The 22,609-nt window shown below is 43.4% G+C and overlaps 1 protein-coding gene across 2 annotated transcripts in view; it reads left to right on the top strand.

Moving 5' to 3' along the window:
* Positions 1-21,156, top strand: part of LOC115205096 (transmembrane anterior posterior transformation protein 1 homolog) — a 42,348-nt gene extending 21,192 nt beyond the window's left edge. The window contains exons 3-14 of one of the 2 annotated variants that reach the window (XM_029770719.1): positions 1,815-1,933; positions 8,953-9,115; positions 10,311-10,446; positions 10,675-10,772; positions 10,866-10,935; positions 11,519-11,599; positions 12,559-12,668; positions 13,681-13,740; positions 13,867-13,935; positions 14,209-14,285; positions 15,386-15,552; positions 19,346-21,156. In XM_029770719.1, the coding sequence (XP_029626579.1) occupies positions 1,815-1,933; positions 8,953-9,115; positions 10,311-10,446; positions 10,675-10,772; positions 10,866-10,935; positions 11,519-11,599; positions 12,559-12,668; positions 13,681-13,740; positions 13,867-13,935; positions 14,209-14,285; positions 15,386-15,552; positions 19,346-19,650 (1,455 nt within the window). In that variant the 3' untranslated portion in view covers positions 19,651-21,156. The remainder of the gene's footprint in view (positions 1-1,814; positions 1,934-8,952; positions 9,116-10,310; positions 10,447-10,674; positions 10,773-10,865; positions 10,936-11,518; positions 11,600-12,558; positions 12,669-13,680; positions 13,741-13,866; positions 13,936-14,208; positions 14,286-15,385; positions 15,553-19,345) is intronic. The other variant, XM_029770720.1, reaches the window with a different exon arrangement.
* The last annotated feature ends 1,453 nt before the right edge of the window (positions 21,157-22,609 follow it).

The following is a 22,609-nucleotide window of genomic DNA, read 5'->3' as shown; positions in this document are numbered from 1 at the left end:
GCACCACACGGCCAGGTCTCTGACCTCCCTATAGGCTGTCTCATCGTTGTCGGTGATCAGGCCTACCACTGTTGTCATCAGCAAACTTAATTGTGGTGTTGGAGTCGTGCCTGGCCGTGCAGTCATGAGTGAACAGGGAGTACAGGAGGGGACTGAGCACGCACCCCTGAGTGGCGCCTATATTGAGGATCAGCGTGGCTGATGTGTTGTTACCTACCCACCTGGGGGCGGCCCGTCAAAGTCCAGGATCCAGTTGCAGAGGGAGATGTTTAGTCCCAGGGTCCTTACCTTAGTGATGAGCTTTGAGGGCACTATGGTGTTGAACGCTGAGCTGTAGTCAATGAATAGCATTCTCAGATATGTGTTCCTTTTGTCCAGGTGGGAAAGGGGGTGGGAAAGGGCAGTGTGGAGTGCAATAGAGATTGCATCATCTGTGGATCTGTTAGGGTGGTATGCAAATTGGAGTGGGTCTAGGGTTTCTGGGATAATGGTGTTGATGTGAGCCATGACCAGCCTTTCAAAGCACTTCATGGCTACAAACGTGATTGCTATGGGTCGGTAGTCATTTTGTCAGGTAAATAATGTATTGTGACATTTTGGAGTAACTTTTATTGTAAATAAGAATATATTTTTCTAAACACTTCTACATTAATGTGGATGCTACTGTACCGTGATTACATATAATCCTGAATGAATCGTGAATAATGATGAGTGAGAAAGGAACAGAAGGTCAAAGATGATACATTTGTTTACATCCCTGTAGTGAGCATTTCGCCTTTGCCAAGATTATCCATCCACCTGACTGGTGTGGCATATCAAGAAGATGATTAGACAGCATGATCATTACACAGGTGCACCTTGTGCTGGGGACAATAAAAGGCCACTGTAAATGTGCAGTTTTGTAACACAACACAAGGCCACAGATTCCTCAAGTTTCACGGAGTGTGCAATTGGCATGCTGACTGCAGAATTGTCCACCAGAGCTGTTGCCAGCAAATTGAATGTTCATTTCTCTACCATAAGTGCCTACAACATAGTTTTAGAGAATTTGGCAGTACGTCCAACCAGCCTCACAACTGCAGACCACGTGTAACAAAGCCAGCCCAGGACCTCCACATCCGGCTTCTTCACCTGCGGGATTGTCACCTGGACAGCTGATGTTTGTGGGTTTGCACAACTGAAGAAGTTCTGCGTGAACTGTCAGAAACCGTCTCAGAGAAGCTCACCTGCGTGCTCGTCATCCTCACCAGGGTCTTGACCTGACTGCAGTTCGGCATCGTAACTGACTTCAGTGGGCAAAATTCTCACCTTCGATGGCCACTGCGCTGGGCAGATGACAGACCCCGTGTATGGAGTTGTGTGGGCAAGCGTTTTGCTGTTGTCAACGCTGTGAACAGAGTGCTCCATAGTGGCAGTGGGGTTATGGTATGGGCAGGCATGAGCTACACACAACGAACACAATTGCATTTTTATCTATGTCAATTTGAATGCACAGAGAGACCCTGACGAGATTCTGAAGCCCATTGTCGTGCCATTCATCCGCCACCTCATGTTTCAGCATGATATTGCACGGCCCCATGTCGCAAGGATCTGTACACAATTCCTGGAAACTGAAAAATGTCCTAGATCTTCCATGGCCTGCATACCAAATATGTCACCCATTGAGCATGTTTGGAATGCTCTGGGTCGACGTATGACAGTGCGTTCCAGTTCCTGCCAATATCCAGCAACACACACACGCAGACACTGGCTCTATTTGTAGGTGGGATCAAGCAGCCATGTTTTACCTGAGTGTGTTGTGTTCTACCCTACAGCTGATGATCTTTGGCTTCTTCCTGTGTCTGGATGCCTTCCTCTACGTGTTCACGCTGCTTCCCCTCCGGGTGCTGCTGGCCCTGCTACACCTCCTCACCCTGCCCTGCTGCAACCTCGGGTGAGCCCCCACACACAAACACACTCTGGGTCACGTTTCACTGGGTGCTCCGTACTGAATGTTGCAGATAGAAATGCCGTGAATAGATCTGAAATGCGTGTCTGTTCTACCAGATGTGTTTCTATCTGAACGTTCCGCAAAGTGGTGCCCTGCTGAACGCAGCTCTGGCACTGACAAAGAAACACTGCATGATTCGATTGTAAATATCCGTGTTTTGTGACCACCACCATATCGATCAATGACAGATCATTCTTTGCATTATGTTCTTGGAATTTAAGTTTGCAACAGGAGTGGTAAATGGGGAAATATGTAGAGGGCAATATATCACCCAGCTTTCCCAGAAAATAGACCTAGTTCCCCAAGTGAATTGCACTTGGGGCATAATCCTAACTTTGAGTGTGTCACTCAAACTTTCATGTACATCACGCCCTGATATCAGTGAGATTTGCATGTAGTGTATCTAGTTAGAATTCGGCCCTTCAGAAGACGGACACATAGGTAAGCTAGGTTTATGTATACTTTACAGTAAGTATTGTAATCACTCGGTTTGCCTGTGACTGGTCTGTACCAAGGTCACTCTCTTCCCTTGCCTTCTTTCCCTGCAGGGCAAACGTATGCCCCTACTGCAATCGGAGCAGGTACGCTAGTCTCACATCTGCCACAGCTTTATCATTTATATCAAATATAGTTTCTCCATCTTGTTTGTCCTGATATGCAGCTTTGTGCTGTATTCTTCATGCTCCATGCTAAAGCCACTGAGGCGCCATTTTGGATGAAGTAGTGTTCACAAACAGAGCTGTGCTTGCCACGGCAACACGTATACTAAACTGTACGCTTTCCCTGCAAGGGCTCATGTACATAGTGGACATGGTTTCTTCAAGACTGGCCCACCAAACTGATTTCCCACGGTATATCAAAGCTCCAGTCTTGTTGAAATGCTTAACATCAAATTACAACACACCAACAAAGTGCAGTTCTCCCTGCTTTGTTTGAGGACTCCTGTCTGAACAATCTCTCTCCAGAGTAGGTACGGTATGCATAATGTCAGAGTATGTAGGCCTAACTGAATGGAGGCCTGCAGCTTGCTGGGGCCTGTGGTAGTGGATGGGCGATAGCTGCGCGCTGCAGATACTCGGTAAAAGACATTACATCGACAGATGGCTTGAGCTCGCTACGCCTCGAGTTTTAGCACCCTCACTCTCTCAATCCCCACACAAACACAGAAGCCGTGATCAGGCGCTGTGACTGACTACTAGCTTTACTGAGGTATTTTCTATGTAAACATTCAAATATTTTAACTGATAAGTGATATGTTTGACCGCACCTCAAATGGCACTCCGGAGTTCAAGATGTGCTGTTTTTGAATTCCTTAGCTTGAAAACATTTTAATGTACGTTATCCACTCTCTATACAGAAAATGAGTATGAATAGCAAAGGTTATTTGCCAAATCCACTCCTATGTCTTTGAGTGTCATTTTTTGGTGTTTTGACCTTACCCTGTCATTTTTTGGAAGTTGTGTTAGGCCAAAGATGATGTATTGCAATTTCAATAGTTGAAACGATGTCTTAACTGACAAACAGCTGTCGGCACACTCAATCTTTCAGATCTGAGATGCCCCAAGAGAGACTTAGCCAAAACTCCACACCTCCGCAAATAACACGTATCCCAGTACTTTGTCCTGGAAAAACTGTTCCTCTCACACAGCACAGCTCAACGCTGATGGCTGTGGCCTTTGTGAGAGCCGTTTGATGATGCAGCATGCCCTTTTGTGTCTGTCTGCATGGCAGCGAAGCATGACTGACCTTTATACACACGCACACCTCTGTTGTTGGGCTGAGCTGCAGTTAGTCGGCTAGGGGCCTATCAGATTCATGGTGATGGCTGGTGCCTGTGCCAGGGGAACAGGGTTCCACAGGGCCTGGCATTCACTAACATACACTGGCAGGACAGAGAGTACACTCTCTCTCATCGTGCATTTTACTTTAATAGCCTAAGCAGTGTCATGTTATGGGTCATTCACTGGTCAGTCCTCTGAAAAGGTCCACTAGAATGTGCCAAAGTGCTGGGTCTGAGTGCGGCCAGTAGAGGGTGCCAGAGCACCAGCAGTGAATTCTTCTTGTTTATGCCCCAGTATGAATTGGCATATAATATAGCATATGCTTCCTTCTTCCTCTCTTTTGAGGTTATCACTGATCTCTGAATGATTGAAAAATTTAAAAGAAATCTTCCAGGCCCCCAGTATTTATCAACAGTGACCCTAAATCCATCTCGCCATAACTTTTATGATAATGAAGATTATGACCCTGATGATGTTTGCTTCCCTTCGTACTTCAATGCTCACTGCACACAATTTGGGAAGTAGATCAGACACCTGATTTTAAGCATTCTAATTTGCACTTTCTGAACTCAAGCCTCTTTCTCACCCCAGCGTCACTGCCACCTTCCCAAAATAACCTCCCGACCGACAGACTGAGCTGTTGCGATGTTTTGCACCTCCCCTGCCGATCCCCTTGTGAATGGTTATTACCGCAGGCATTGAGAAATGTTACGGTGATTTAAAAAAAAAAAAATTATTATACTTTTTTTTTAAAATTAATTTTCCCTTTTAGGAAGCTTTTTTGGCAACTTCTTCTTTAAGTTCACTAAGGTGAGGGTGTTGATGGATAGTCTCATTTGTGGGGTTTTATGCCGTTATTCAATCTATTGCAGATAGTGGATTCTTGAATATCGCAAAGTCAGCTCCATCCATTCGGGACAGGTTGCCGTACAAATCAAACACACGCTTGAAAGCGCTATCCAGAAATCCACCATCGATTTGAAATCTGGCCTTAGTTTGAGTAATATGTAGTAAAGTGGTGGGCATGCAAACGTACTAGTATGCAGTAGTTATACTTGCTTAGATGTACGGTAGATCAGTTTATTTAGTAGCCTTTCACATAACTAGCTCCGTGTCTTGACCTTCTACTCCCCAACAGAATCTCAAGCCCTATGGATTTGTCAGTCTTCCCCTAGCATGCTCTCATGCTGCGTGCCATTTAACTTTCAATTCTCCTACTCATTATTGGTGTATTTATTTATTTATTTTACCTTTATTTAAGGAAGTCAGTTAAGAACAAATTCTTATTTTCAACGACAGCCTAGGAACAGTGGGTTAACTGCCTTGTTCAGGGGCAGAACGACAGATTTGTACCTTGTCAGCTCGGGGATTCGAACTTGCAACCTTTCGGTTACTAGTCCAACACTCTAACCACTAGGCTACCCTGCCGCCCCATGTAGCTTACATTCAACTCATCATCGGTTGAATGTGTTCGATGTTCCATCCAACCCCGATCAACCAGAGTTCACAAAAGTTGATATTTATAATGTTTATAACGAGCAGCATTAACATCAGCCAATAACAAATAGTCAGCACTCATGACTCCTGTCCTGACATTGACCTTATAGCCTAATAGTGCATGAAGCTTACAGCCAACCAAGATCCCAATGTTCACTATGTCATATCTCACAACAGTGTTATCACAAGCACTAGGCCTACTAAATTGTGGCACGCTAATGTAATTAGATTGTGTGTGTACATGCGTATATATGTATGACTAGGCTCTGTGTGTACGTGTGCATACAGTACTTGCAGATGTATGACTAGGCTGTGTGTGTATGTACATGCAGATGTGTGACTAGGGTGTGTGTGTGTGTGTGTGTGTGTGTGTGTGTGTGTGTGTGTGTGTGTGTGTGTGCGCGCATGTATGACTAGGCTGTGTGTGTGCATGTACATGCAAATGTATGACTAGGCTGTGTGCATGTATGACTAGCGTGTGTGTGTACACTACTGGTCAAAAGTTTGGACACACCTACTCATTCAAGGTTTTTTTTTATTTTTTGCATTGTAGAATAATAGTGAAGACATAACTATGAAATAACACACACAGAATCATGTAGTAACCAAAAAAGTTTTAAACAAATCAAAATATAGTTTAGATATGAGATTCTTCAAATAGCCACCCTTTGCCTTCATGACAGCTTTGCACACTCTTGGCATTCTCTGAACTACATTTGAAGTCGGAAGTTGACATACACCTTGGCCAAGTACATTTAAACTCAGTCTTTCACAATTCCTGACATTTAATCCTACTAAATATCCCCTGTCTTAGGTCAGTTAGGATCACCACTTTATTTTAAGAATGTGAAATGTCAGAATAATAATAGAGAGAATGATTTATTTCAGCTTTTATTTCTTTCATCATATTCCCAGTGGGTCAGAAGTTTACATACACTCAATTAGAATTTGGTAGCATTGCCTTTAAATTGTTTAACTTGGGTCAAACATTTTGGGTAGCCTTCCACAAGCTTCCCGCAATAAGTTGGGTGAATTTTGGCACATTCCTCCTGACAGAGCTGGTATAACTGAGTCAGGTTTGTAGGCCTCCTTGCTCGCACATTCTTTTTCAGTTCTGCCCACAAATGTTCTATAGGATTGAGGTCAGGGCTTTGTGATGGCCACTCCAATTCCTTGACTTTGTTGTCCTTAAACCATATTGACACAACTTTGGAAGTATGCTTGGGGTCATTGTCCATTTGGAAGACCCATTTGCAACCAAGCTTTAACTTCCTGACTGATGGCTTGAGATGTTGCTTCAATATATCCACATAATTTTCCTTCCACATGACGCCATCTATTTTGTGAAGTGCACCAGTCCCTCCTGCAGTAAAGCACCCCCACAACATGATGCTGCCACCCCTGTGCTTCACGGTTGGGATGGTGTTCTTCGGCTTGCAAGCCTTCCCCTTTTTCCTCCAAACATGATGATGGGCATTATGGCCAAAAAATTCTTTTTTTGTTTCATCAGACCAGAGGACATTTCTCCAAAAAGTACGATCTTTGTCCCCATATGCAGTTGCAAACCGTAGTCTGGCTTTATATGGTGGTTTTGGAGCAGTGGCTTCTTCCTTGCTGAGCGGCCTTTCAGGTTATGTTGATATAGGACTTGTTTTACTGTGGATATAGATATTTTGTACCCGTTTCCTCCAGAATCTTCCAGGTCCTTTTGCTGTTGTTCTGGGATTGATTTGCACTTTTCACACCAAAGTACATTCATCTCTAGGAGACAGAACGTGTCTCCTTCCTGAGCGGTATGACGGCTGCGTGGTCCCATGGTGTTTATACTTGCGTACTATTGTTTGTACAGATGAACGTGGTACCTTCAGACATTTGGAAATTGCGCCCAAGGATTGTCTTGGCTGATTGTTTTGATTTTCCCATGATGTCAAACAAAGACGTAGGACTTGAAATGCATCCACAGGTGCACCTCCAATTGACTCAAATGATTTCAATTAGCCTATCAGAAGCTTCTAAAGCCATGACATCATTTTCTGGAATTTTCCAAGCTGTTTAAAGGCACAGTCAACTTAGTGTATGTAAACTTCTGACCCACTGGAATTGTGATACAGTGAATTATAAGTGAAATAATCTGTCTGTAAACAATTGTTGGAAAAATTACTTGTCTCATGCACAAAGCAGATGTCCTAACCGACTTGCCAAAACTATAGTTTGTTAACAAGAAATTTGTGGAGTGGTTGATGAGGTAGTCACCTGGAATGCATTTCAATTAACAGGTGTGCCTTAAGTTAATTTGTGGAATTTCTTTCCTTAATGCATTTGAGCCAATCAGTTGTTGTGACAAGGTAGGGGTGGTATACAGAAGATGGCCCTATTTGGTAAAAGATCAAGTCCATATTATGGCAAGAACAGCTCAAATAAGCCAAGAGAAACAGCAGTCCATCATTATTTTAAGATGTGAAGGTCAGTCAATCCAGAAAATTAAGAACTTTGAAAGTTTCTTCAAGTTCAGTCACAAAAACCATCAAGTGCAATGATGAAACTGGCTCTCATGAGGACCACCAAAGGGAAAGAAGACCCAGAGTTACCTCTGCTGCAGAGGATAAGTTCATTAGAGTTACCAGCCTCAGAAATTGCAGCCCAAATAAATACTTCAGTGTTCAAGTAACGGACACATCTCAACATCAACTGTTCAGAGGAGACTGTGTGAATCAGGCCTTCATGTTCAAATTGCTGCAAAGAAACCACTACTAAAGGACTAGAGGACACCAATAAGAAGAAGAGACTTCCTTGGGCAAAGAAACACAAGCAATGAATTTTAGACCGGTGGAAAGGTGTCTTTTGCTCTGGAGTCCAAAATGGATATGTTTGGTTCCATCCGCTGTGTCTTTGTGAGACGTGGTGTGGTTGAACGGATGATATCCGCATGTGTATTTCCCACCGTAAAGCATGGAGGAGGTGTTATGGTGTGGGGGTGCTCTGCTGGTGACACTGTCTGATTTTATTTATTTTAACCAGCATGGCATCCACTGCATTCTGCAGTGATACGCCATCCTATCTGGTTTGCGATTTAGTGGGACGATCATTTGTTTTTCAACAAGACAATGACCCAGCACACCTCCATGCTGTGTAAGGGCTATTTTACCAAGGAGGAGAGCGATGGAGTGCTGCATCAGATGACCTGGCCTCCACAATCTCCCGACATCAACCAAATTGAGATTGCTTGGGATGAGTCGTCCCACAAACTTAAGGATAAGCAGCCAACAAGTGCTGAGCATTTGTGGGAGCGCCTTCACGACTGCTGGAAAAGCATTCCAGGTGAAGCTGGTTGAGAGAATGCCCAGCGTGTGCAAAGATGTCATCAAGGCAAAAGGTGGCTATTTGAAGAATCTCAAATATAACATGTATTTTGATTTAACACTTTTTTGGTTACTACATGATTCCATATGTGTTATTTCATCGTTTCGATGTCTTCACTATTATTCTATAATGTGGAAAATAGTAAAAAAATAAATTTAAAAAACTTGAACGAGTAGGTTTTCTAAAACGTTTGACCGGTAGTGTACATGCATACAGTACATGCAGATGTATGACTAGGCTGTGTGTGTGTGTGTGTGTGTGTGTGTGTGTACGTGCAGATGTATGTCAAGGTTCTATTTGTAACGTGTGTGTGTGTTCTGCCAGTGGCTTGCGCCTGCTGCAGCCGGCCCAGGTGTGTGACATCATGAAGGGACTGATAATGGTGCTGTGCTACTCCATGATGCACTACGTGGACTACAGCATGATGTACCACCTGATCCGGGGACAGTCCGTCATCAAACTCTACATCATCTACAACATGCTGCAGGTACAATGGGTTGGATTTAGAGCTGTTGTAGGAATGTGATCAAATGGTTCCACTCTCTAGCTTTCACTGGTCCAGTCGCGTTAGGTCAGTGAGTAGGCCTACGTCAACGAAAATCTATTATTGTAGGCTGAAGTATTTGATTAGGGCCTCGGATACCCTATTTCATCTGAAATGGAGCAGGTGATATGTTATTATTAAAGAAATTGTTGTAGCTGGCGTAAAAAGACGCCTAAGTGGAGTTCCCACATCCTGTTTTCAGCGGAAAAGGAAGCTAGGTTGAATTAGCTGTATCCCTGAACCGGATGCATCCGGTTGTTGGTAACTCCGCTAAGGGTGTGCCGATATAAACCATACAAAATTTTTTTTTCATAGACTCAAGTCACGTAAGTCAGATTGTTCTCTCTGCTACCGGCAAGCGGTACTGGAGCGCCAAGTCTAGGTCCAAAATGCTCCTTGACAGCTTCTACTCCCAAGCCATAAGACTGCTGAACAATTAATCAAATGGCCACCCAGACTATTTATATTGACCCCCCCCCCCCCTTTGTTTTTACACTGCTGCTACTACTTTACCCCTACCTACATGTACAAATTGCCTTGACTAACCTGTACCCCCGCACATTTATTTGGTACCGGGCCCCTATATATAGCCTCGTTATTGTTATGTAATTCTGTGTTTATTTTTACTTTATTTTATCTAGTAAATGATTTTCTTAACTCTATTTTCTTGAACTGCACTGTTGGTTAAGGGTATGTAAGTAAGCATTTTACCATTATCAGTCCCTTCAAGATGTCCCGCAACACCTGTTGTATTCGGAGCATGTGACAAATTAAATTTGATTTGAGAAGTGACATACAGTTAAGCGCTGGTAATCTGTCATAGTATATCACCCGTTGTATCACTTACAGGTTGCAAGTCACATCATTAACCCATACTTAACTTGACTTGAACGACTTACAGGGAGGGGGGAAAAGTATTTGATCCCCTGCTGATTTTGTACGTTTGCCCACTGACAAAGAAATTATCAGTCTATAATTTTAATGGTAGGTTTATTTGAACAGTGAAAGACAGAACAACAAAATCCAGAAAAACGCATGTCAAAAATGTTATAAATTGATTTGCATTTTAATGAAGTAAATAATTATTTGACCCCTCTGCAAAACATGACTTTTCCCTCACTGTACCTTCCCTGTTTAGGTAGCCGACAGGCTGTTCTCGTCGTTTGGCCAAGACATCCTTGACGCTCTCTACTGGACGGCCACAGAGCCCAAAGAGAGGAAGAGAGACAGCATCGGGGTCATCCCCCATTTCATCATGGCTGTATTCTACGTCTGTATCCTTAATGGAGAACTAGGAAATGCACACAGGAAGAACTCTACTGTAGGAATTTGTGACACCTCAACTTCTATCATCTTACAGGCGTCACTTTTCAGTTAGTGTTGTTGTTTTTTGATGATATGTCAATAATGTGAGTCCACACACGCTCACTCAAACACCCACCCCTTACTGCAGCTGATGCTATTGTCACCATGTTCAGTGTTTTCCTGAGCCTCTGTCTCAGTCCTGCACGCCATCCTCATCATGGTCCAGGCGTCAACGCTCAACGTGGCGTTCAACTCCCACAATAAGTCCCTGCTCACCATCATGATGTCCAACAACGTGAGTGTTCACACACTCAGACACACACAAACATGTCATCCTAAAATGTAGAGGACACTAAAATATATTTTCCTGTATTTCCTGCATGTACAGTTTGTGGAGATCAAAGGAAGTGTGTTCAAGAAGTTTGAGAAGAACAACCTCTTTCAGATGTCCAACAGTGGTAAGTTACTGTAACCTGTCCCATAGGCATTACACTGTACATTTTAATTGTGCTATGGACATTATTTCTAACACTATTTCTCTGATTCAAAATGCTTTACATGTTAGACATTTACTATGCTCGGAGTCTTTTTCTATGCGATGGGTTAAGCCTTCTCTCTCTCGTCCTTTTGAAGCGGCAATCAGAGCTGTTTATTCAGCTTTGATAACACGAAGGAAATGCGCTATAGATTTGAATGCATTCTGAACTCTTCCTCTTTGTGCCTGCAGGCTGCATGTTTTCATCTTTGTTGCTGTCATTCTGCAGGAATGCAAGGACCCGAAAATAAGCTTTAATCATTTCCTATTTCCACCCCCTCTTGCAATTTGCTTGCGTCTTTGAAGATCCACTCTGTTTAGCAAGTTACACTTACTTCCAAACCACACAGGATTCCGACGAATAGGATATTTATGCCAAATGATGTATGTAGCTTTGAAAGTACATGGAAAAAATGGCTGCCCTTTTTTGTTGATATTACACAGTTATGTTGGTACATGATTCTAAGTATTGGGTAGTAACAAATATGTATGTATTTGCATTTTAGATATCAAGGAACGGTTCACCAGCTACGTGCTCCTTCTCATCGTCTGCCTCAGGAACATGGAGCAGTTCTCATGGAGCCCAGGTAACCATTTCACACACACTGCAGCTAAACATGCAAAGGGAATTCTTGGATCCATTTTATTATGTTCACAGGAACGGGTGATTTAGATTATTTATTTTTTTTACCCCCGTTTTCTCCCCAATTTCGATCTTGTCTCATCGCTGCAACTCCCCAACGGGCTCAGGAGGCGAAGGTCGACGTGTTGGAGGAAACACTGTTCACCTGATGAAAGCCTGCAGGCACCTGGCCCGCCACAAGGAGTCGCTAGAGCGCGATGAACCAAGTAAATCCCCCCCGGCCAAATCCCTTACCTAAGCCGGACGACACTGGGCTAATTGTGCGCCTCCCTATGGGACCCCAGATCACAGCCGGTCGTGATACAGCCCGTGATCGAACCTGGGTCTGTAGTGACGCCTCTAGCACTGCGATGCAGTGCCTTAGACCGCTGTGCTTCTCAGGAGGCCCACAGTTTGCTGCTACTGCTACCGTTGAAAAAGTAATCACCCAGATCCTTGGTGCCCTTTTTTAAAGCTGTTCCATTCAACCCACAGAGACATTGTGATGATGATGATAGGACGGCGGTGATGAGAGTAAGGCCGCGCTATCTGACAGCTCTCTTAATACAGTCAGCTGGCCCTGACCGATTTGGAATGTCAGCAACGGTGATGATGCTAATGTTGTACTCTGACAGGGTCTGAGCCTTATGGCATAACCTAGACCTCATCCAAAAACCATTTTGGGCAGACTTGCTGCACCACATGGATATGAAGATTGTATTTTATCTTGTGTTCAAGTCAAATCCACTACTGTTTAACTTATTGTACTAAGCCTTAAACAATATATGATTAAACCAAGAAATCATTAAATGTACAATTTGAGTAAAAAAAAATTTTTTCAAAAGACCAGACATTCGGTAAGGTAAAGAAAGAATGGTGTAGATTTTAGAAATTCACTTCACAAGTCAGTTGTCTTGTCTCCAGATCATCTCTGGGTGTTGTTACCTGATGTCTTCATGGTGATCGCCTCAGAGATCGCAGTGGACGTCATCAAACACGCCTTCATCACCAAGTTCAACGAGATCACGGCAGATGTAAGGATGGATCACGCAGATGTTAATAACTGATGATTCCATGAGTTGGAGTTAAATGAACTGAAAACCTTTCATGTCGCACACAGTCGCACACCAAGAGGGAACAGTGTATTTTGAGGTCAATCCCATTTTTAATTCACCCACTTCAAGGAATTAATTGAAATTCACAGTTCACAAATAAAACAATCCCCATTAGGAATACATTGCGCTTTTTAATGTCTTGAATAAGAATTTCAATTAATCTACTGAATAAATTGATTAAGAAAACACATTTCCCTCTGGGTGTGTGACTGTGAAATATATGTTCACTGGAGAGGGTCTGCTTCGTTCATGTTTGAAGGATTACACAGTGGTTGGCCCTGTTTTTATGTACAGCGTGGCACTGTTGTTTAGCTAGCCGCCCACACTGCTGTGTGCCTCAATCTCTGTAGCGTGCCACGAGTCCCTCTGCTCTCCTCTGCCCTCTTTCTAAATCACAACACATCACATTATGCCCCAATAGGGCTACTGGGCTAGCAACGCTCTCATCCTCAGCCACAACAACGAGCTATCCCACCGTCAATCATGACCCATTCCCAGCTCTTGTGTGGTGAGAAACCTTGCCTAAGACCTGAAGGCTTTAGATCGAAGGGCTCACACGGTCTTGTGGCGAATAGGAGATGCGGGTTTGAATTCAGTCGGAATCGTTGGTGCTGTGATTCCGCGAGGAGGAGTTGGTCGTAAGGGGGAGGAGTGTAATGGCGGCAGGTTTGGTGAACCGTTCTCGCGTGACAAGTAACCTTTCGCTGAGACCTGAAAACTGCCTAGGCTTTAGCGCAGCCAGCTAACACGGTCTTCAAATACAGTCGGTCATACTCACTTGTGGTCTAGTCTAATGGTATCAGTGTTTTTCTCAGAACCATAGCAGATGGTTACAAGCTTCATATCAAACAACCATAGTGATACATCATAATAATAAACTAGGTGTTCTGTTCGTCTCTGTGATAATAACGTGGCTGTTTTGTGTCCGCAGGTATACAGTGAATACAGAGCCAGCCTGGCCTTCGATCTCATCAGCTGTCGGCAGAAAAACGTACGTAGCATCTCTGGAACGCAGTGATTAGGCATCCAGCTCCACTATCCCCACAGTTTCAATCAGTGGGTTTTGTTCACTGCTGTGGGTGATGTGTGGTTGAGGCTTGTTTTTGTCAATGGGTAGGCCTGCACAGACTACAGCGATTCCGTAGCCAGAAGAATGGGCTTCATTCCTCTTCCTCTTGCAGTCCTGGTAAGATCAGCCTCGTACACCAGTCCAATGCAGTGGTTCCCCCTTCCATTATATGTAGATGGTCAGTGTGGTTTAAGTGGGCACTAATTATATGCTTTTGATTGTGTTTTATTGATGTCAGTCAACTAACAGTTCCGTCTTGTATAACGTTGTTTATTAGTTGCACGACAATGTAGTTGACGTAACTACATTTTGTGGGATTGATTTTAATACTGGTTAACTGTAACGTGCAACGGTGTTTCTGCTGAAGCTTTTCGATTTTGTAATTGACAGCTAATCCGAGTGGTGATGAGTTCAGTGAATGTACAGGGAGCCCTGTCCTACTCCTGTGTGTCCCTCTTTTACATGGGGTAAGACTCAAACCCAGTTCTTATTCTTTGTCATGTTCGATGATTTGCAATTACATAGCACCCCTTCCACAAGTTTCATAGACGACCCTGATGCGTCAATCCCGCAATACAGCTAGCATTATTTGTTAGCATAGCATTGACGCTATATCCTACGCGTGTTTAAATGGAGCGCCTCGGTGATGTCCGTGCCGGTCTGTTCCCATTGAGTTACTTTAGCATGAGCCTTCACGTTAGCCCTCTGCTTGGCTTAGTTAGGGCTTTTTTTTCTTTCTTTTTTCTCCTCTGTCTTTTCTTTTCACCCTGTGGGTATAAACCACTGAACAGTTAGCCTGAGGTGGAATACCCCCCTTTTTTTTTTTCTTTTTTTTTTAAATACCTGGGTCTGTTGGGAATACAGCTATCTGTGAAAAGGCCACAGTACGGCTTGCAAAAGCCCTCGGAGGGCATTTGGTCCACGGACCTTGATGTGGCTGTCTCTCTCGATCGTATTTCAAATGCATCATAAGCTTCAGATACGCAGAGGCCTAGTGCGTCCTGAAGCTGTTTTCTGTCCATGAACTGAGCGTTATAAAGACTAACTTTTAATTTTCCACAGTAAAAACCCTTCATACTCAGTGTGAGGTATATGGCTACTTTGTGGGTAGTGTTGCTATTCCCTAATACGCAGGGCTCCAAACAGACCTTTTCTTCAAGGAGCATGTGTGCGTCTAAGTAAAAAAAGAAATAAAAAAAAAAAGGCGAACAATAAGAAATGTAGGAGCACAATGAAAAACATTTGACGTATTAAAACTAGAATCCTTAATTTTTGTAGGCCCACTGGTGTTACTAAATAAAAATTCCAGGTCGCACACCTAAATATTTAGGCGCATATGCGAGTAAAATGGTCGCACTGTAGAGCCCCGATATGATGAGATTGGACGTTTTTTTTAAATGTAATATCAAATATGTGCCATACCAGTACACCTTATCTGTATTTCCATATAGAATCAAATCTAGATCTGTTCACAATGGGGGGGGAAAAAACACACATGACTATACTGTAGTCTGCTTCTCTTCTCACTTTCACCTTGGATATCATTACTTGTCTTTTCCCTGTGTAGAATGGTGACCCTGAAAGTGCTTAACAGTATTGTGCTGCTGGGGAAGTCGTGTGTGTACGTGAAGAGAGCCAACATGGAGGACAAGCTGTTTGAGAAGCCCCCCACAGCCGCCCCCGGGAAGACGCCCAGTCGAACCAGCAAGACATCCAGGTGTACTGCCCCCTCAGGTACCCAGTGACAGACAATACCCTAGTATTTATATTCATTTACCTTCATTTTACCAGGCGAGGGAACATCTTCTCATTTACAGTACTGACTCGGGAACAGGTAAAAACCTTGCATGAGACCATGAAGACTTGTGTTGGCTCCCTGAGCCTTTTGCTCAGGGGGCTAACACAATCTTAAGGCATGAAGAAGACCCAGATTTGAACCGTCAGTCACATACAGCCTACCCAGCCTCAATAAGACACTCGGTTCCATTCAATTACTCATTCTTCTTAGCAATCCCAGCTTGCCAAACCCAGCCTCAAGCAAGCAGATGCGTATTCCGACTCGGGTAATTGACCTCCCGCATCTCCACACGCGCAAGCTCCTCTCCTTCATCCACATCGAAACTGCTACTGGAATTCAAGACTGAAACTGCTGCTCGAAGCACATGACCGAGATAAATTGTCAGTTGTGTGTGTGCGTGTGTGCGTGCGTGTGTGTAGAGCTTCAGTTTTTTTTCTCCAGCGTGCCAGACAAGCCCGCTGAGAGCATTAGCGCGACAAGTGACACCTACGTCACATCAAAGCTTTTCTCACTCCTGTATTTTTACAGAACCACAATTTTCAGGCAAAATAATCAGTAGTGTAGTATGTGAAATGTTAAAGTGCCAGTGCATATCATGTGGGGTCAGAAAGTCACTGAACGCTTGTGTTGCTATTCTTAACTAGCCCATCTGTAACTGTACTGTACCCAACCCAGCTGTCTCTTCTGGGCTGCATTCATTAGTGCACACCGTAGCAAAACGTTTTGCGTTGGAAAATGAATATGAGCATCTCTTATTGGACGAGTTCAGGTAGTCACACCCTGTTTTAGTCCGTTTCATTCTGTTTGGTGCCTAATGAATACCTCCCTGGCGAAATAGGTTACTTTTAGCCCCCAGATTCCAATGGATTCTTTACTATACTAACAGACTAGTTTGCCTCGTTCTTCATAACGATTTGGTTCTAATTGGAGGTGCCATATGTTTATAGTGCCTATGGAAAATTTTCAGACCCCTTGACTTTTTCCACATTTTATAAAGTTACAGCCTTATTCAAAAAATTTGATCAAATGTTTTTTTTTTTTTCATCATCAGTCTACACACACAATACACCATAATGACAAAGCAAAAATAGGTTTAGAAATGTTTGATAATTTATTATAAATAAAAAAACAGATCACATTTACAAAAGTATTCAGACCTTTTACTCAGTACTTTGTTGAATCGTTTGGCAGCGATTACATCCTTGAGTCTTCTTGGGTATGACGCTACAAGCTTGGCACACCTGTATTTGGGGAGTCTCTCCCATTCTTCTCTGCAGATCCTCTCAAGCTCTGTCAGGTTGGATGGGGAGTGTTGCTACAGCTCTCCAGAGATTTTTTGATCGGGTTCAAGTCCGGGCTCTGGCTGGGCCACTCAAGGATATTCAGAGACTTGTCCTGTTGGAAGGTGAAGCTTTGCCCCTGTCTGAGGTCCTGAGTGTTCTGAAGCAGGTTTTCATAAAGAATCTCTCTGTACTTTGCTCTGTTCATCTTTGCCTCGATCCTAACTAGTCTTCCAGTCCCTGCCGCTGAAAAACACCCCCACAGCATGATGCTGCCACAACCATGCGTCAGGGATGGTGCCAGGTTTCCTCCAGATGTGACGCTTGGCATTCAGGCCAAAGAGTTGAATCCTGGTTTCATCAGACCAGAGAATCTTGTTTCTCATGGTCTGAGAGTCTTTAGGTGCATTTTGGCAAACTCCAAGCTGGCTGTCTTGTGCATTTTACTGAGGAGTGGCTTCTGTCTGGCCACTCTAGTATAAAGGCCTGATTGATGGAGTGCTGCAGAGATGGTTGTCCTTCTGGAAAGCTCTCCCATCTCCACAGAGGAGCTCTATCAGAGTGACCATCGGTTTCTTGGTCACCTCCCTGACCAAGGACCTTTTCTCCCGATTGCTCAGTTTGGCCGGGCGGCCAGCTCTACAAGGGTTTTGGTGGTTCCAAACTTCTTCCATTTAAGAATGATGGAGGCCACTGTGTTCTTGGGGACCTTCAATGCTGCAGACATTTTTTTTGTACCCTTCCCCAGACCCCAATTCCTAATTATATGGTTATACCACTGGTTCAGTACCACAATGCATTTTCTAATCTAGGCCTGCTGTATCCCCTGCTTATGTGTTGCTACCTTTTAAAGGAACACACATTTATTTCATGCAGTCTGGGGAATACACACACGATTTGCTGCTCGCCTGGTAAAGTCTAATTTGCAACACACTCTTTTATATGCAAGTGAAGCATGTCGCCGCCTTAGGCAAATGGCTTTCTCCATAGAGTAGTAACCCATGTGCTGACATGCCTCTTCTACTTCACTCCACTTTATTTGAATTTATACAACGGGTGGGTCTAATCCTGAATGCTGATTTGGTTAAAAGCGCATTCCAGCTGGTGTCTATTCCACAAGTTACCACCGGCTACATCTATGATGGTTAAATACCTATTTACTATGTTCCATCTGACTGCGCAGTCCACTGTCTCATCAGCCCAGCCAGGCAAGTTATAAACCTAATCTCCACTATAAAAAGCATCTAGACATTATCTCACATTTCTTTTAGACTAACATTTTGTTTTCAACAGTGGAGATTTGTATAAACCTTTACTGTCTGTCTCTCTGACATTTGCAACATTGTTTCTATATTTAAATTCGATCTCCAACTGCCCCATAGTAATGAATGTGTAGGGGTCGGGAGTCAGGACGAGAGGGAGTGGCAGGCAGCGTTTCTCAGTCAGTCTAAATCATGAATCAGCTGGCATACTTTTTATGGATATATACAAATAAATGCAAATTAAAAAAGTTCAAACGAAGTGCAGCTTGTTTGCAGTCTTTCCAGCTTCAGTTTGAAGTTATTGTGTTAGCTGTGTTGTTCGCTAGCTCCTCTGAACAGCAGTGTCCTAACGAGAGAGAACATTTTCTATACCAGGTGAAATCGAGCCTCATTAGCTCATTGTTATGGATGTATCCAAATAAATATCACTAGAAAACAGCTTAAGCAAATGCAGCTACTTTGCTGTTATTCTGGCTGCACTTTTTGACGTGACTGTAAATTAGCCGTAGTTGGCTAGCTAGCAAGCAAGGGATAAGAACGTTGTCAGCCAGTATGGCAAATGGAACATTTAGAAAGAACGACTGGGTCGCGTCCGTAGATACAAAAAAAAAAAGACTGAACGACTGGGTCGCGTCTCTAGCAACCCTAGATTTGTGTCGGGACTATATCTTGTGGAAGGATGAAATGGTACGAATAAATGAATCAAAATAACGTTTTGAATGAAAATATGTCGATCGTTATTTGAATATGGTGGTAACCCGTTGTATAAAAGTGATAATGCCTGAGAAGCCGGGGTTCGGAGGATATATTGATAAATATCAAAGGGTATGAATTATTCTATTTGCCTGACCTAACTTGTGTATTGTAACGCCATTTATACTGCATACTGGCATTTAAGGCCATGATGGGTGGACTTGAGGAGTCTACTGGTATTACTGTAGTTTTGTCTTTTTGACCCTTCGATATAGGTACGTTTTTATTCCTATAAGTCAATGTCGTTGGTTGTCCAGTTTATTTGGTCACTCTGAAGTAAAATCTAATCAAAAAGGAAGTTTATGATGACGTTTAGTTGCTTACTATCTATGTGAGTGTTACTTACCGTTAGTATTGCTAACTTTTCTCAAATGACCAAGTATTGTTTGTTTGTGTTAAATCTACCTCTCTCTCTGTGTCATTTGCCTCATCAGGTGATCTGTCAGGGGATCCGTGGTCCGAGCGGTCCCCATCCACTCCTTCCTGCACCTCCTCCTCTGTCACCACCCAGCCTACCCCCACCGTCATCCCCACCCCACAGGCAGAGACTGTGGCCCCGCTCTCCACTTCCTCCACCAGCCCAGAACCGGACCCTGACCCCCTCACGCCCTCGCCCCCTGCCACTCCCGAGCAGAGTGTGGGGGATGGGACGGAAGGCACAGAGCTCAAGCACAGGACCCCTAAAAAGGACCTGCTGGATGTAGACCGCTTCACGATATGCGGGAACCGCATTGATTGACTGCTCTGAGCCCTGCCATTGACCTTTGACCCCCTTCCCCCCCCCAAAAAAGCAGCGATAACCACTCAGGAGAGGCAGTGAGCAAGACGCACCTCAGCACTTCTGCTCTCTTAGCAAAATCCAGCGGAAGCAGAGTATATTTATTAACTTAGACATACAGTAAGTTATTGTGGACTCTGGGACAGGCTGTTTCATTTAAGTTGACTTGCTGTTTTTCGCCTGTGGGGTTTGGGGCTCGACAAAGAGAACTACAGTTGGTTGAGCAACGGAAGACTGCCAGAGGAATTGTTGTTTTCATGGCAACCTAGTTGTCTGTACCAATGATGTATATAAACCCTGGATTGCTGATGCTATGTATTGGCCATTGAGAAGCTTTGAAGCCACCGGTCGGCCATATTGGCACTCCCCAGTATTACAATTAAATGTTTCAAGGACAAAATAACATGTGTATATAAGTGTTTTGTTGTTATAGTGGGGACAATAACATTTAGTAGTATAAATAAAGGTTTTAATAGTATAATTAATAGTACAATATAAATACAAGTATGCATTAAGATGTCTGTAATAGAATGAATGTGTCAAACGAATGTAGACATTTAATAAATGCATTTCTATAGCTTCTAAAATCAATTTTACGATGGAGGTGGAGTACCAAGATGGCTACACGATGGCTTCAGTACAGCACCCCATGTCAGTCATCCAGGGTGCTAGATACACATCGTGTGTGTGTGTGTGTGTGTGTGTGTGTGTGCGCGCACGCACGGATATGAGAAATTGGTGCCTCTTAGATACACAGCAAAAGAGGAACAAAGTCATCTGTCAATGTTCTACCGTTTTATTTGCACATATTGGATAAAAATGACTGAAAAGGATCAGTTATTTGCTAATCAAAAAGCTTTACCCAGTTTATTGGAGTTTTGCGGTATAAAATATCACTACTGGTATGAGCTCCATTTAGGTAATGGAAAGAACATCTCCGCAGAAGTGAGAATTTTTTTTTTTAGAGAGCTTTCTTTTACAGAGATTTTCATCTCATTTGATTTAAAAGAACCAAAGGTACCCTTCGTTGACATGTTTGATGGTTATATGTTTGCCATTATCGCACGTGTTACTCACAATACATATTGCCTTTGGGAAAAGTTCATACTAGCATTTTATGATGGCAAGAATCCCTAGTTTGCGCTGATGAAACGTTACCGTATTGTCTTAAATATGCTACAGATGACAGGTTTTGGAGCTATTTCTCTTAATTTGACGCCCATGCAATGTTTTAGTTACTATTGTAATAAGGATCTATTTTTGGAGCTGCCAGTTGTAATATTTTATAGTATTTTTGCGCATGGAACTTCCACTGAACCCTCTCCAAGGGTCACTTTTTGTAGTGTTCTTATGCAAGCAATGATGGGGAAAACTGTCCACTTAATCTCATCTGTTTGGTTCATAACTTCACCGTGATATGAAGTGGCCCTCTTTTTGGGATGATGACGAATAAAAGTTATTTTGTAATTGTGGTGTCATTATCCAACAAGAACCGAGTGAGAGGGGAATCTCTCTTGGTCAATTGTCTCCTCAGGTGCTCCCTGGTCCGAGCGAAGCCCCTTCACTCCCTCCTGCACCTCCATCCCCTTCTTCTCTGTCACCAGCCAGCCCGCCCCTTCCCCCGCCCTCACCATTGGAATAATGGAATCGTTTTACCATTGATGAATGAACATGGGGAGACCCTTTTTAGAGTAGATGTTATTTTACAGTTGAGGTAATCTGTCGGTCACACTCACACCATGGATGACCTCACCTTCTACAGACGGGGCGATGACTCAGGTAGTGTAAATCCACCCCCAGCCAAGCACGTTTTAGAGGGCTAAGCGTCTTACCTCGAAGGCTGAGCCGGCCCAAGCTCTCTCTCTCGAAGGCTTCCATGAAGCCGTTCCCTGATAGAAGTAGTCTGGCTGGAGCCTGTCCAATGACACAAAGCATTAAATGTACAGGCTCACTCTACGGGTTGTATTTTAACAACTAACGTTCACGTAACTCCTACACTAACCATATATACTGAACAAAAATATAAACGCAACATGTAACAATTTCAACAAGTTACAGTTCATATAAGGAAATCAGTCCGTTTAAATACATTTATTAGGCCCTAATCTATGGATTTGACATGACTTGGCAGGGGCGCAGCCATGGGTGGGCCGCCTGGGAGGACATACCCACCCACATGGGAGCCAGGCCCAGCCAATCAGAATTAGTTTTCCCACAAAAGGGCTTCATTGCAGACAAGCTGGATGGTGAAGAAGCTGGATGTGGAGGTCATGGGCTGTTGTGGTTACACGTGATCTGCAGTTGTGAGGCCAGTTGGACATACTGCCAAATTCTGTAAAATGGCGTAGGAGGCAGCTTATGATAGAGAAATTAAAATGTAATTCTCTGCCAACAGCTCTGGTGGACATTCCTGCAGTCAGCATGCCAATTGCACACTCCCTCAAAACGTGAAACATCTGTGGCATTGTGTTGTGACAAAACTGCACATTTTAGATTAGCCTTTTATTGTCCCCAGCACAAGGTGCACCTGAGTAATGATAATGCTGTTTAATCAATTTCTTCACATGCCACACCTGTCAGGTGGATGGATTATCTTGACAAAGGAGAAATGCTCACTAACAGGGATGTAAACAAATTTGTACAAAACATTTCAGAGAAATAAGATTTTTTTGCAAATGGTACATTTCTGGGATCTTTTATTTCAGCTTATGAAACATGGGACCAACACTTTACATGTTGTGTTTATATTTTTGTTCAGTATATGTAAATTAAAATAACATATTCCTTAAGTTTTTGTTCATACACGCACACACAGTATTTTTGCGTCCAAAAAGTTTGATCCGGAACCGAGGACAATCGAACCCAAATGGACGCAACGACAACTAGACCTGACCCATACCCTAGCGGGTCAGGATCTAGA

The sequence above is a fragment of the Salmo trutta genome, chromosome 13, assembly GCF_901001165.1.
Source record: "Salmo trutta chromosome 13, fSalTru1.1, whole genome shotgun sequence".
Classification (NCBI taxonomy): domain Eukaryota; kingdom Metazoa; phylum Chordata; class Actinopteri; order Salmoniformes; family Salmonidae; genus Salmo; species Salmo trutta.
The sequence above is the reverse complement of the archived record's forward strand: the minus strand, read 5'-3'. Positions and strand labels throughout refer to the sequence as shown.